At 36.2% G+C, this 14,289-nt stretch overlaps 1 protein-coding gene across 1 annotated transcript in view; it reads left to right on the top strand.

The window, feature by feature from the left end:
- The window catches only part of IMPG2 (interphotoreceptor matrix proteoglycan 2), a 90,443-nt gene that overhangs the window by 31,727 nt on the left and 44,427 nt on the right, over positions 1 to 14,289 (top strand). Inside the window, exons 6-7 of the mRNA XM_044666806.1 lie at positions 9,828 to 9,877; positions 10,777 to 10,877. Of these exons, the coding sequence (XP_044522741.1) occupies positions 9,828 to 9,877; positions 10,777 to 10,877 (151 nt within the window). The remainder of the gene's footprint in view (positions 1 to 9,827; positions 9,878 to 10,776; positions 10,878 to 14,289) is intronic.

The following is a 14,289-nucleotide window of genomic DNA, read 5'->3' on the forward strand; positions in this document are numbered from 1 at the left end:
GGTTTATGTTTAGAGGTTTTGGTTTTACAAGATTACTCACTAACAAAAACGAGCAATATGGAAATATGTTATACATGATAATACATGTATAACCAAGATCAAATCACCTGCCAGCACTGGGAGGTGGTAAGAGAAGGGAGAGGAGGGAAATAAGTTTGCTTATATGATTTAGGAAAATGTGTGGAAATTTGTTATAATATATAATTGGCAATATATACATATACATACATATAGTTTTATTTATATATATGCATATATAAATATATACAAATATCTATATAAATAAACAATCAATAAATGGAATAAATAAAAAAATTTTAAAGGAATTTTTATTTAATTTAAAATAAATTTAAAATAAAAAATTAATAAGTAAAATAAATAAACATATTTATATAAATAAATGTGTGTTAGGTATATATAATATATAAAATGTATAATATATAATAAATAAATAAATGAAGATAAATAAATATATATAAATAAAACTATAAATTGAAAAAAAATCTCTCTTTACTTACACATCCTCACAGAGGATAGAAGATAGAGGCTGAAGCTTCATTGATATAGACAGTGATGGTGAACCTTTTAGAGTCTGAGTGCCCAAACTGCAACCCTCCCACAGCATGTGAGTATCCCCCCGCCCCCCTACTCCAGACAGGGGAGGGAGGAAGCACTCCCACTGGCTGCTGGGCAGAGGGGCAGGGGCAGTTCATGTGAGAAATGTCCTCAGGTGCACATGGAAGGGGGAGGGGAACAGTGCCCTCCCCTCCAGGGCATGCTCCAGCACACATGCTATAGGTTCACCAACATGGAAAAATCACATTACCAATCTAGGTTGTCACCTCTCTGTAAGTTTTAGTTTCAGAGAATTACTTAGAGCCCCGAAAGATTAATTGACTTGCCCAGTGTCACACAGGCAGTATATGTAAGAAGTGGGCCTGGAACCTGAGTTTTAGCTCCAAGACCAGTACTACTATGCCATGTTGCATACTCATACGTACATATATTCATATATGCATACATACATGCTGTTATTATTGTGTAGTTATTTTTCAGTTGTATCTAACTCTTTGTGATCCCATTTGGAGTTTTCTTGGCAAAGATACTAGAGTGGTTTACCATTTCCTTCTCCAGGTCATTTTATAGATGAGGAAACTGAGGCAAACAGGGTTAAGTGACTTGTCCAGGGTCACATAGCTAGTAAGTGTATGAGGCCAGATTTGAACTCAGGAATTGTAGGAGTCTTCTTGATTCGAGGTCCAGCGCCTATCTGCTGCTCCACCTCATTGCCCTTCATTTAATTTTAGTCTGATTTTCTTTAAAAGGGAGCTGTGTGGCAATGTGCCAATTTGCAATGATTCTGTAGGATCAGAAATCTGAGCTTTTTTCATTATTCACTCTTTTAAAAAGTTTTTATTGATATCTTCTATTTCTCATATCATCATAGCTATTTCAAGTATCCTTCCTCCTTCCCCTCCAAAAGAGCCATCCAATATAACAAATAATAGTTTTTAGAGAAGAAAAAAAAATCAATACATTAAAAAAGTCTGAAAACATGTACAATGTATAACATTTATAAACCTTTCACTTCCACAATGGAATGGGCTTGCGGTTCCTCTCATAGCACGTCATTTACCACAGTGTATCAGTCTCTGTGTACAATGTTCTCCTGGTTCTGCTCCTTTCACTCTGCATCAATTCCTGGAGGTCATTCCAATTCACATAGAAATCCTCCAGTTCATTATTCCTTTTAGCCCAATAGTATTCCATCATCATCAGACAACACAATTTGTTCAGCCATTCCTCAATCGATGGACACTCCCTCATTTTCCAATTTTTTGCCACCACAAAGAGCACGGCTATAAATAGTTTTGTACAAGTATTTTTCCTTATGATCTCTTTGGGGTATAAACAACTGGATCTATCTTTTAAACCTTTTAATTTAATTTTTAAAATTTAATTTAAATCTTTTAATTAAAGGCAATCTTTTAAAGCCCTTTGGGCATAATTCCAAATTGCCCTCCAGAATGGTTGAATTAATTTACAACTCCACCAGCAGTGTATTAGTGCCCCAATTTTGCCACATCCCCTCCAACATTTATCACTTTCCTTTGCTTCCATATTGACCAGTCTGCTAGGTGTTAGGTGGTACCTCAGAGTTATTTTTATTTGCATTTCTCTAATCAGGAGGGATTTAGAACACTTTTTCATGTGATTATTGATAGTTTTGATTTCATCATGTGAAAACTGCCTTGACCACTTGTTGATTGGGTAATGGCTTGATTTTTTGTAAATTTGACTTAGTTCCTTATATATTTGGGAAATTAAACCTTTGTCAGAGAGTTTCATTATAAAAACTTTCCCCTCAGTTTGTTGCTTTCCTTCTAATTTAGGCTGCATTGGTTTTGTTTGTACAAAACCTTTTTAATTTGATATAATCGAAGTCATTCATTTTACATTCTGTGATGTTCTCCATCTCTTGCATGGTCTTAAATTTCTTCCTTTCCCAGATATCTGACAGGTATACTATACTATGTTCATCTAATTTATTCATTAATTCATTCCCTATATTTAAGTCATTTTCCCATTTTGGATTTGTCTTGGTATAGGGTATGAGATGTCAATCTAGACCTGATTTTTCCCTACTGTTTTTCAATTTTTCCATTGAGTTCTTGTCCCAAAAGGTGGGGGTCTTTGGTTTTATCGAACATTAGCTTGCTGAGGTCATTTACTCCTAGTCTATTCCATTGATCCACCCTTCTGTCTCTTAGCCAGTACCATATTATTTTGATGACTACTGCTTTATAGTACCGTTTAAGATCTGGTACTGCCAGGCCCCCATTCTTCACAATTTTTTTCATTATTTCCCCTGATATTCTTGATCTTTCGTTCTTCCAGATGAACTTTGTTATAATTTTTTCTTTCTTTTGTTTTTATCCGTATGTAATTTTCCCCCTATTTTCTCCTCTCATTTAATCTAGTTAGAATCATTCTTCCTCTCTTCCCTTTCAACCAGTCCTATTCATTAGCTTTTTTAAAAATTTCATTTCTTCTGCCCCTTTACAAGAAAGTTTTCTCTTACTCTCTTCATTATTTATTCTTTCTGTTTGCTCTAGACCATAATTCTCTAATTCGTGACTCTTATAATTATCCAGTTTCTCTTTTTTTCTCATTATTTCTTGTGTAGTCAAAGCTTCCAGGGGATCCATTCTAGGCTCTCCCATCTAGGCAGTTGCTGCCACGGCTTTGTTGGACTTGTCCCATCAATTTCACTTTTCCATAGTGCCTCACTAACATAACAATACCAATTATTGCAGAAGCCAGAGAGAACTTTGCCCCATGGTAGCACCCCTTCCCATCACATACCTGATTGTGTACCCCACCACTGATCTACATTCTCCTTGGTTACATTCTTTTCCCTGTTTGCCTCAAAATCTTCTCCCTAGGTCCATGCTTTCCTGCTCCTCCAGGTGCCAGTTGCCCTCAGGAGTTCCAATTCTTTCTCTCCTGAGATAGAACAGGTAGACTTTTCAAATACCAAATATTCCGATCTTCCCTCAGAGTAAAGTCCTCATCTCCCTCCCTTCATATATCTTCCTTCTTCACCCATGAGAGCAGTCATAGTGAACCTACTCCCCCTACCAAAATAAGGCCTCTTTCCTTCCCCCTCCTCTGTTACAGTCCTTCCTTCCCACCCTCCTCACTCATTCCTCTGTAGTCTCTTATCTTTCTTTCCCCTCATTGGTACCTTAATTTGACTTTGATGTATCACATATTCTTCTCCGTTTCCCAGCTTCTTTCCTCTTTTTCCTTCTCCCTCCCCATTCACGTACCTTCTCATATTATATGTGATTTTCTCATACTTTTTTTTTTTTTTCTTAAACCCTTACCTTCTGTATTGGAGTCAATACTGTGTATTGGCTCCAAGGCAGAAGAGTGGTAAGGGTAGGCAATGGGGGTTAAGTGACTTGCCCAGGGTCACACAGCTGGGAAGTGTCTGAGGTCAGATTTGAACCTAGGACCTCCCGTCTCTAGGCCTGGCTCTCAATCCACTGAGCTACCCAGCTGCCCCCCTTTCTCATACTTTTAAAAGTAATTTTCTTCCTCACTCTAATTATTGTCTTCTACTTATTCTCTTCTCTTTTGTGCTTTTACCCTAGTCCATCTTCCTTTATTCTACTCTTTTTCTTTATTGTGACTTCCCAATATTTTTACTTTCTTGTAACTAAACTTTTGTTTTTAAATCTTGTTGTTCATTTCTTTCAGTCATGTCAGACTCTTCATGACACCATTTAAGGTTTTATTGGCAAAGATACTGGAGTGGTTAGCTATTTCCTTCTCCAGCTCATTTTACAGATAAGGAAACTGAGATAAATCAGGTTGAGTGACTTGCCCAGGGTCACATAGCTAGTAAGTCTCTGAGGCCAGATTTGAACTGAGGAAGATGAATCTTCATGACTTTAGGCTTGACAGTCTAACCACTGCACCACCTAGCTGCCCTTTCAAATTATGCATTGTTAATAGACTCATTCTTTTCTGCTATATTTATGGTAACCATTTTCTAAATTAAAGAGTAAGGTAGGGAAATGTAATAGCATAGTGGAAAAAAACCTATTTTGGAAGTCAGAGTACTTGGATTCAAATACTGGTTCTGTCATTACTTGTTTTTGGACAATGGTTTCTTATGCTACTGTCATGCCAGGAAGATATGATTAGGAGTCTAATACATAGCCAATATTCCAGTATTTTTGATAGAATTTTCAAAAAGCAAGGATTTGGATTTTATTATGTGAATTTTCTGAGGAAAGTGTGCAATGAAAAGGACCATAAATTAGTCAAAATGAATTATTTTTATGTGCTGATGTTGATAACCTTTGTCTTCTAGAGTCATCAGTAGAAACTAAAAGACTCACTTATCAAATTCTAGCTACCAGGAGTCATCTATTTTGCATGTAGAATATTGTCTACTTGGGGAATTAGGCCATAGGGTTGAAGTTTAGAGCTGGAAAAGATCCTAGAAGTCATCAAGTTTACTTCTCTCCTTTTTACAGGTAAGGAAACTGAAGCTCAAAGAGGTTAAGCAATTTGCCCACGGCCATATAGCTAATAAGCGCTCAAGGCAAGAGTTGGACTCAGGTCTTCCTTATTCCAAATTCCGTACTATAGATAATAAAGCATCAAAAACTTGACTTAGTGTTCCAGTAGGTAAATAGAATGTTTATAGAGTGCTCAATACCTGTGTAAGGGATGGAGTTCTTGTGACATGGTCACATGTAGTTGGACATACTCTTTGGGAGAGGGACAGGGGAAAGTGAGAGAAAGACTTTGCAAGCTCCAGATATGTAGGGGAGGCTGGTTTTGCAAAATGTCCCAGGTTGCTTCTCTAGAAACTTTGAAGAATTTCTCTTCACTCTCCTTCTCCCTCTCCCCTCTCTCCCTCTCCAGAGATCAACGGACCCCGTTGGAATCCCAGTGTCTCTTCTTAAATGTTCCTGCCATTCCAGAATGTCCACCCATTCAGTTCCATCCATGTGCCAGCTGCCCTCTGCACAGTATATGCATTTCCCAAACCCTCTGCAACGTATTCATTCCCTCTATTCAATTTTAATACATCTCACAGGGTTTTATTATGAAGAAATAATTTTATAAACCTCAAAATGCAATGAGTTGTGGTGGCAGTTGTTCTCATTGTTCTCATGTTCTGTGGAGGTTAAACAGAATCTGTCCTGAGACAAGTCATGATCTTACTATTATTCTTTTATGTTCAATGATTGGCAGACTATTATGTGGGTAGATAAAATATTGTTATTATTAATACTTTGTAGATGGTATTCATGATTTATATAAGATGATGCTCATTAGTACAAATTATTTGAAATATATTATAATCTGTTAATAATGTGGTTTTTTTTAACCCTTACCTTCCATCTTAGAATCAATACTGTGTATTGTTTCCAAGGCAGAAGAGTGGTAAGAGTTAAGTAATGGGGGTTAAGTGACTTGGCCAGGGTCATAGCTAGGAAGTGTCTGAGGCCAGATTTGAACATAGGACCTCCCATCTCAAAGCCTGGCTCTCAATCCATTGAGCCACCTAGCTGCCCCCTGTTAATAATATTACACAATGATTTTTTTACTTTTTACTGGTATGTTTTTTACATTACCATTATAACTGAATGAAATCCATCCTCCCTTGCTCCTAAGTAATACCTTGTAACAAAGAATAAAAAAAGAAAACAAAATAATTCAGCAACACTAACCAACTCACTGATTACATCTGACAATATATATGATGTTTCACTCCCACTGTCTTCCATTTCTGCCAAGAGGGAGAGAGAGGTGTGTTTTCTCATATATAGTTTAAAGCCAAGCTTGATCAATATAATTACAGAGCACTTAAGTTTCAGTTTTTTCAACCTTTTTTTTTTTTTTGTCAATGCATTCATATGTATTGTTTTCCTGGTTTTACTTATTGTGCATCAGTTCATATAAGTTCTGGGTTTCTCTAAATTTTTCGAATTCAACATTTTTTTAGATTTTTACTTTGCAAATGTATACTTTGTATACATTATTTCATTTGTTTCTTATGACAATCTTAAGAATTAAATAGGGCATGGTGGTTTGTCCAAGTTCGTACAATGTGAGTGGCAAATGTGAGATTGGACTTCACATCTCCTCTGTTAGTCTTGCTGTCTATCCATCAAACTATTTTAGTTTATTTCAGAAGAAGACAACATAGGCCATACAAAGCTCTAAGTTGGCTGATGCTATGCTCTTGATATTTGTGAAGAGTAAATGTAATATTCCTGTGGGGCTACTGAATTTATAGTTCTTCATATTCTTTGAATTGTTTGATTTTATGTGGCATAGGCTTAGCATGTCTTGTCTTTATCCCAATTGTATTCCACTAAAATCAATTGTATAATTTTCTTGGTTTCATATTATGAAAAAGGTATAGAAGGAGGAGCAGAGAAATGAAATACAAAGAAATCTGAGCTGAATGAGCTAAGAATACATGACTCCAGGGAGTTATTTGCTGATTGCTTGAAATGGATAGACACAGATAGACTATATAAAATCTAGTTTGGCTGAGTATTAAAGTTAGAATATCTGGTCCAATGTCAATACATTTCTAGCTATTCTTTTATGAGTGATTATGTATATTAAATGATCCCTGTAGGAGGTATATAACTGCAAACAAAGGGATTTACTTAGGGTAGTGAAAAATGGAGTGTTTTTTTTGGCCCTGTTTCTCTGGGGAGAGAGCTTGTTGGATAGGGAATTTGGAGAATAGCTATTTTATTGCTCTGTGTCCCCCTAAGAATTATATATGAGCGTCACTGCTCCCATTCTTCAATATTCTTTTCTTTTTATAACGAAATGCAGCTTTGATTAGAAAAATGAAATCCAAATCTATCTGAGACAGCCCAGCTACCCTCATCATATGTGTTTATTTACTTATAGAACCAAACACAACATTGTTTTTGGTGAGAAAATCTGATCAGACTTTTTACTTAATTCTCCTGCCATTTCTAGGCTCCTGCAGTGCTGTTTTTAGGCGGTCATCTCATCCAATTAGCACTGCTATTGGACAAATAGAAATAGTACATCTTGCAACATGGCTTCCAAGGAAGTAGAGAGACAAAACCAATGAATGTAGAATTCTAGTTTTAAAGGATTTATCACAAAAAATTCATTTGCTCTGCTGCTTCCTCCTCCTCTTCCTCATCCTTCTCCTCCTCCTCATCCTCCTTCTCCTCCTCCTCCTCCTCCTTCTCCTTCTTCTTCTCTTTCTCTCTCCTCTCTAAATTCCCTCTTCCTTCATTTCATAGTTAACAAATTGTTAGGAATGGTCAAACTAGTCTGAATACATTTGCTTGAACTGTAACTTTAGTCTTGGTTTGACAGAATACCTAACAAAATTTGGGCCATATTATCCTACTACTCCCCTCCTTGCTTCTAGGTGAAGCTTTGTTTTGAACTTGCCAAAAATTGTGCTGAGTGGATTTCATTAAGTGAGAATATGGGTCAAGTAGCTGAAGAGGAAGGATCTAAGAGGAATCTGAAGCAAGGTCAAGGCCAGGATAAAGACATGGTCAGAGTCCAATCCCTCATTTTAAAGATGAGGAAATTGAATTGCTGAGAGATCTAATAACTTGCCCAAGATCACAAAGGTAATTAAAAATAAAGCTCATAGATGACTTAGAACTCTGACTCTAAATTCAGTGTACTTTTCACTGCAAAGACATAATTTAGACATTGTCTTGATTGCTAGGCACAAGCAGGAGTTGCACATATATAATTCTTGTTGAATTATTGACACATAAGGGACAATGGAGTCAGAATTTTTAAAATATCTGGATTGGAACAAAAATAATCTTTGTATCATATACTTTTGCTAAAATTCTGACATTAAGTAGGGAATTAACACAAATCTATATTACTGATTCATTTTCTAATTAGACAGGAAGTCAGAAGATAAAAAAGCAAATAGTTTTCAAAGAAGAAAATAAAGACAACTTCTAAGAAATCATACCAAATCACTAATAATCAGAGAAATACAAAGTACTCTGAGGCATTACTTCCCAATTCTCACATTAGCAAAGAGGGTAAGTTGGAAAAATTAATATAGGGGCTCTGGGAAGGCAAATACCATAATTACTAGCATAACTGTAAATTAGACAAATTATACTGGAAAACAGTTTGGAACTATGAAATACTCTTTGATTCAGCAATCGTACAAATAATTTTGTCCTTCAGAGAGATCAATGACAAAAAGAAAGAACCCATATTTACTAAACATTTCTAGCAGCCTTATTTGTAATATTTAAAAGTTGGAAACAATTATTTGCCCAATGACTGGGGAAATGGCTGAACAAACTGCAATTGATTAATATAATGGAATGTTATTACACTGATAAATATTACTGATGAACATGAAGAATTCAGAGAAAAATTGAAAAATTGTATTACCTGATACAAATTGGAAAAAGAACAATATACATGATAACTACAACAATGCAAATAAAAGCAATGTAACTCACATCAAATACACTGAACAACATTGCTTCCAAATTAAAAAAGTTCCAGCACACATCTTTCTTTGTGTCTGGCAGATAGTATATTTACAAAATGAAAAGTAAAATGTAATGGGAGTTGCAGTTCCTCTATTAGGCAGCTTTGCATGACTTTTTTTGGGAAGTACCATAGAGAGAAGAAATTTATGTTAAAACAAAATATATCAATGAAAATAAAACAAAATATCAAGTAAGATGCCCCAGTATTTTTCAAGGAAAAAGAAACAACCTATCCTTAGTCCCATGTCATCCTATGTTGTGGAAAGAAAACAGGACAGGTTCTTGGACACAGTGAATACTTAATATTTGCTTATTGAATTGATTCAAATTAGCAGAGATTTAGACCTCAGCTGAATGATCTGAATTGAGTTCTTGTCTTAGCTTCGTTACTAACTAGTTGAATAATGTTAAACAGGCCACATGATATTTCTGTGTCTCAGTTTCCTTATCTGTAGAACAAAGGGGTTGCTTTATGTGACCTCTAACTTTCTTCCAAACTCTAGAATTTTATTATTTTAAAATATGTTTACAGAGATTACCAATTCCCACATCAAATTTGATGAGTTAAGTTTTGAAAAGAGTAGACAGTAAATTCCTATATTGTGAATTCCTGCCTTAATGGTCCCACTCTACTAATTCATACTTTGACTTGGGTATCCTTATTGGGCTAACAGTGACTATTTGAAAAATTTTCTTCTTCCTACCATTTTATTTACTCCAAATGTCTTTTCCTCTTCCCACCCACACTTCCAGTACTGAATCATCAACTCCTGTTACGTCTTATGATTCTTCAACATTAAGAGGTATGTTTTCATTTTCTTCTTTTAATGGTCAACATGCAAATGAGAACAAAGCCCTTCTAAAGGTCTCCACTTGAAAACTTTCCATTAATTTCCCCTTTCTCATGCAAGGTATAGGAATAGTTTGCTTATTCTTTAAGTCAGTATTCTTTATTAACCACAAATATTTGTTAGAGTCTTGAATTCATAGGACAGGGACAGGGAAATTGCAAGCAAACTTTTAGAGTACTATAGAAGAAAAAAACATTGAATATGATCTTGGCAAGAAACTACATCTACTTTCACAGGACCAGCTTAGCTAAGTATAAAAAGGCTTCTAGCCAGACAATTGGTGCTGAATTCTTTGGCCGAGGGGACCCACAAGACAAACAAAACTATAGAGTGTGCCTCATTCTTTGGAGACAGAGTGACCCAATAAAAAGGGTTTTAACTGAGATCAGGAGACATAGATTTGAATCTCAGATCTGCCCCCTTACTATTTTTGTGACCTCAGACAAAGTACCTAACCCATTTTGGCCTTTGTTTCCTCATCTATAAGGTGAGAGGATTGGACCTGATGACTACCAAATCTTCCAGCTCTAGATCTTGGGATCTCTTCTGATTCTGAAGTGATGGTGGTAGAGAGTGCTAATATCCAAATAGATGAGAACATAGCCCAGCTGAGAACTTGTGGTGAATGTGAATAATTCATGAGAATGGATCAACTAATAACCAATCAATACTTGCATTTATTAAGCATTTACTGCATGGCAGGCACTAGGGTAAATGCTGGAGATAAATAAAAAAGAGAGACAGATCATGAAGCTACTTCCATTATTTTAGGCTCAGAATTTAGCCTTAGTCCGTCAAGGGTTAGATTTAGGTAATACCATTGAGATACACAGTTTCATTTGTCTACACAGACACTGCAGCCAATGCATCATCTCCCAGTGTCGTTTCCTTTCAAGATTTCTCAGACAGCGACTCAGAAAGACCGGATGACAGTGTAAGTGATCTCATGTTTGTTCATTACATGTCCCTCCCTAAGCCTTGGGCTTTGGAAGAGTTTTAGTTTGGAACCTAATTATAACAGAATTTTGTGGGATTAGATTCTTCCCCTCCTTTTTTTTTAAAACTATGTCCCTCTATCTCACCTAAACTAGACATGCAACAGCCATTCACGGTCCCAATTCCAGGACTGACTGGCACAGAAGCTTTAACCTGTTCTTTTTTTCCCCCATTTTGGGCTGGTTATCCTCTCCTTAAGTACCTTGGGGGCTTTAACTCAAGTGAGACAGTGTAAACACCTAGTCATCTTTAGCCCCATTGTAGCTCAAAACTCCTGAACCCAAGTGATCCACAAGCTTTAGCTTCTTAGTAGTAAGGCACTATAGACATGAACCAATACACTAGGCTGTTAGCTTGCTCTTTATGCCAATTCAATAATGCTGTTACAGGCATCTAGGTGGTGTGGTCACTAGAATACTGCACTTGGGAGTCAAGAAGGTCTGATTTCAGATCCTCCCTTAGACACTTGCTAGAGAGATGTGTGACATTGAGCAAAGGCCCTTAACCTTTCAGCTTCATTTTCTTCATCTATAAAATGGGGGTAATAATAATAATAGCATGGTGACTGAAAATTAAATAACATAATACATGTAAAGTGTTCTGCAAATTTTAGAGTGCTATATAAGTGTTAACTATTATTAATTGATTTCAGTTCACTATTACAAGTGCTATCTACCTACAATAATGAGTTTTTGATGCCATTTGCCAGCTATTTTCTCCAAAACTGAAGGCTCTGCTGGAGCCATTTCCAACTGTTATATTTTCGTTGTGAACATTTATACCTTGAAAACAGTGCTCGATTTATTGTGGTGTTGAATATCGAGACTCAACAAAATGATGAAGAAAATGTTAATAATGCAGATTAAACTTAGAAGGGGGACTCCTTCATTTTCTGTGAAAAGGATGTTAAACTTACCAGCAAATTCCTGGCTATTCCCTGTATCTTTCTGCTCCCCAAAAGAAGACCTCACTTATAGTTTCTCATTCTCTCCACTTCTTTGGTTTTCTACTCTCGCCTTTGTTTGGGGATACTATTTCTTGAGAGAGAGAGACATGGGAGAGAAAGAGATAAAGAGAGGATGAAAGAGAGGGGAGAGAGAGAAAAAGAGAGGGGAGAGAGAGAGAGAGAGAGAGAGAGAGAGAGAGAGAGAGAGAGAGAGAGAGAGAGAGAGAGAGAATTCTCATGTTTTTCTGTTACCCCTTCTCCCTGGGGCATATTTTTTCCCACTTTTTTTGTCCATATTTTTGAAGCCACTCTCCAGTTTCTTTGTGTCACCAAAGAATGTGGCAGTGGTAGCATTTCCCCTAATCTCCACCCTCTTCTCTTCACTTCTGCCAGCTTTTCCCTAGCTAGTTATTAATCATAGCCACAGAGCTCAGGAAAGAAGAGTTCCTCCCTCTCTGGTGAAGAAGCGTCTGGGCTGATGCTTAACTTGTTGGATTGCTGCCTGTGACACAAGTGGCTCTCTACCCTGGCTTCCTTCCTTCTTGGCTTTTCCCTTTTTCTTCTCCTTTATTTTCCTTTCCCTTAGCATGTCTGTGGACAGATAGAACATTTCTCAATTTTCACAATGCTTATCAGAAGAGTCCTGACTTCACTGCCTTCATATTTCTCCTTTCTTTATGTAATCATTACTTTTTTTGTGTGTATACCTATATTTTTTCTCCTTCCAAGAAATCTCATTTGGGAATGCTACCAATATTTGAATCAATACAGTATTTGTTATCTTTTTCTTAGAGACTCAACTAATTGTGTCTTTTTGACAGGACTGCTATTTACCCCTTTCCTATAATTCATGCTTTTTTTTTCCTTTCTCTTTCCATATCTTTCACAATCCTAACCAGAGTCCATTAGTGAGGCTATACAAATACATTCAAAGTTCCAAACTATTATCTTCTGGAAAGGAAAGAATGGAGTAAAGAGAATTTTAGCACTTCTTTCTGTAATAGTGTTGCATTAAGTGATACACTAGTCTCCACTACTTTTGTTTCTAACTATTTGAAACAACTAAATGAGGAATGACTGCATCTGTGCCAGGGGAAGATGATAGGAGAGAGTTTGGCATAAAAACAATGGGGAAGGAGATATAGATGCTTGTTGTTTCACAGAATAGACCTAATAAGACAGACTACTGATACAGTGGCAGAAGTAGATGGACCAGAATAATCTTCTCTAAAATTTCAGACAAAATAAAATAATTATCATATCCTGAAGTTTTTTTGGGAGAGAAGGTAAGTTTAGATAAATGGTCCCTTAGTAAAGTGAAAAAATACTATGGTGAGGGAGGAATGTAGATTCTGGAACTGATGGCAATAAAGGGAGCAGTTAGAAAGAAGAGAGTTGGATTATCCTAATTTTCAGCTGAGATGGAGATGAAAAGTAATTCATTTCATGGTATTTTTGAACTCCAAAATGGAAAGTCCCTTCTCTGAATCTTTCTGAAACCTCCTCAAGCCAGATGTAGTTGGTGTGGAGTTTTGGACTGTGGTGTGTAGGGTTGAAAGGCCTTAATCTGTTTGAACTCATTGACTTGTTCTTATTAGCCACATTCTTATCCACAGAGACTTGTTTTTTAGCCATTTTCCTCACAATGGAAAATATTTAGCTATTCCCCGTCCCCCACCCCCAATTGAATTTCTGGTTTGTTCCCATATAAAATACTCTGGACAGTAGTTTTGTCCTGCTCAAGATTAGACTTTGGAAGAGAAAAAAAATCTTCATTTTCACTAATCTTCAACTTAAATTTGGCATTTTCATTTAAATTTTAAAAAAATCACCCTGAGAAGAGATCCATAGGCTTCATTGGACTGTCAAAGATGTATGGACACAAAAACATTGATTTCTTGTCCTTTATGTTCTTAGTGACAATAAATGTTGAACTTGACCAAAGATATTGATATGCTTTATTACTTTTTAATAAAATAATTGTTTAATCTCATTGCCATAAGGTTCGTACAGTAAGTAAATCATGTAAAAATTTGTTTTTGGGGATAGTTATAAGGACATACTTTGCTATTGAACATGGATAGAAGGTTTGACTTTGTAGTATCAAAGCACCTAGAAATCAAGGGAACCTTCAAAATAATTTTTAGTCTCCCTTCCAAACATTAGATTTTATAGAAACAAGAGATTCTTTGACAAAAGAATTGCATTAAAATACTAATTAGGCAGTATGGTCATATGGATAGAGTTGTTGTTCAGTTGTTTTAGCCATGTCTGATTCTTTGTGACCTCATTTGGGGTTTTCTTGTTAAAGATATCAGAATCATTTGCCATTTCCTTCTCCTGCTTATGTTTCAGGTGAGGAAATTGATGCAAAAGGCTTGAGTGACTTGCCTAGGATCACACAGCTGGTCTTAATGCCAGG

Source organism: Gracilinanus agilis, chromosome 3 (assembly GCF_016433145.1).
Source record: "Gracilinanus agilis isolate LMUSP501 chromosome 3, AgileGrace, whole genome shotgun sequence".
Lineage (NCBI taxonomy): Eukaryota > Metazoa > Chordata > Mammalia > Didelphimorphia > Didelphidae > Gracilinanus > Gracilinanus agilis.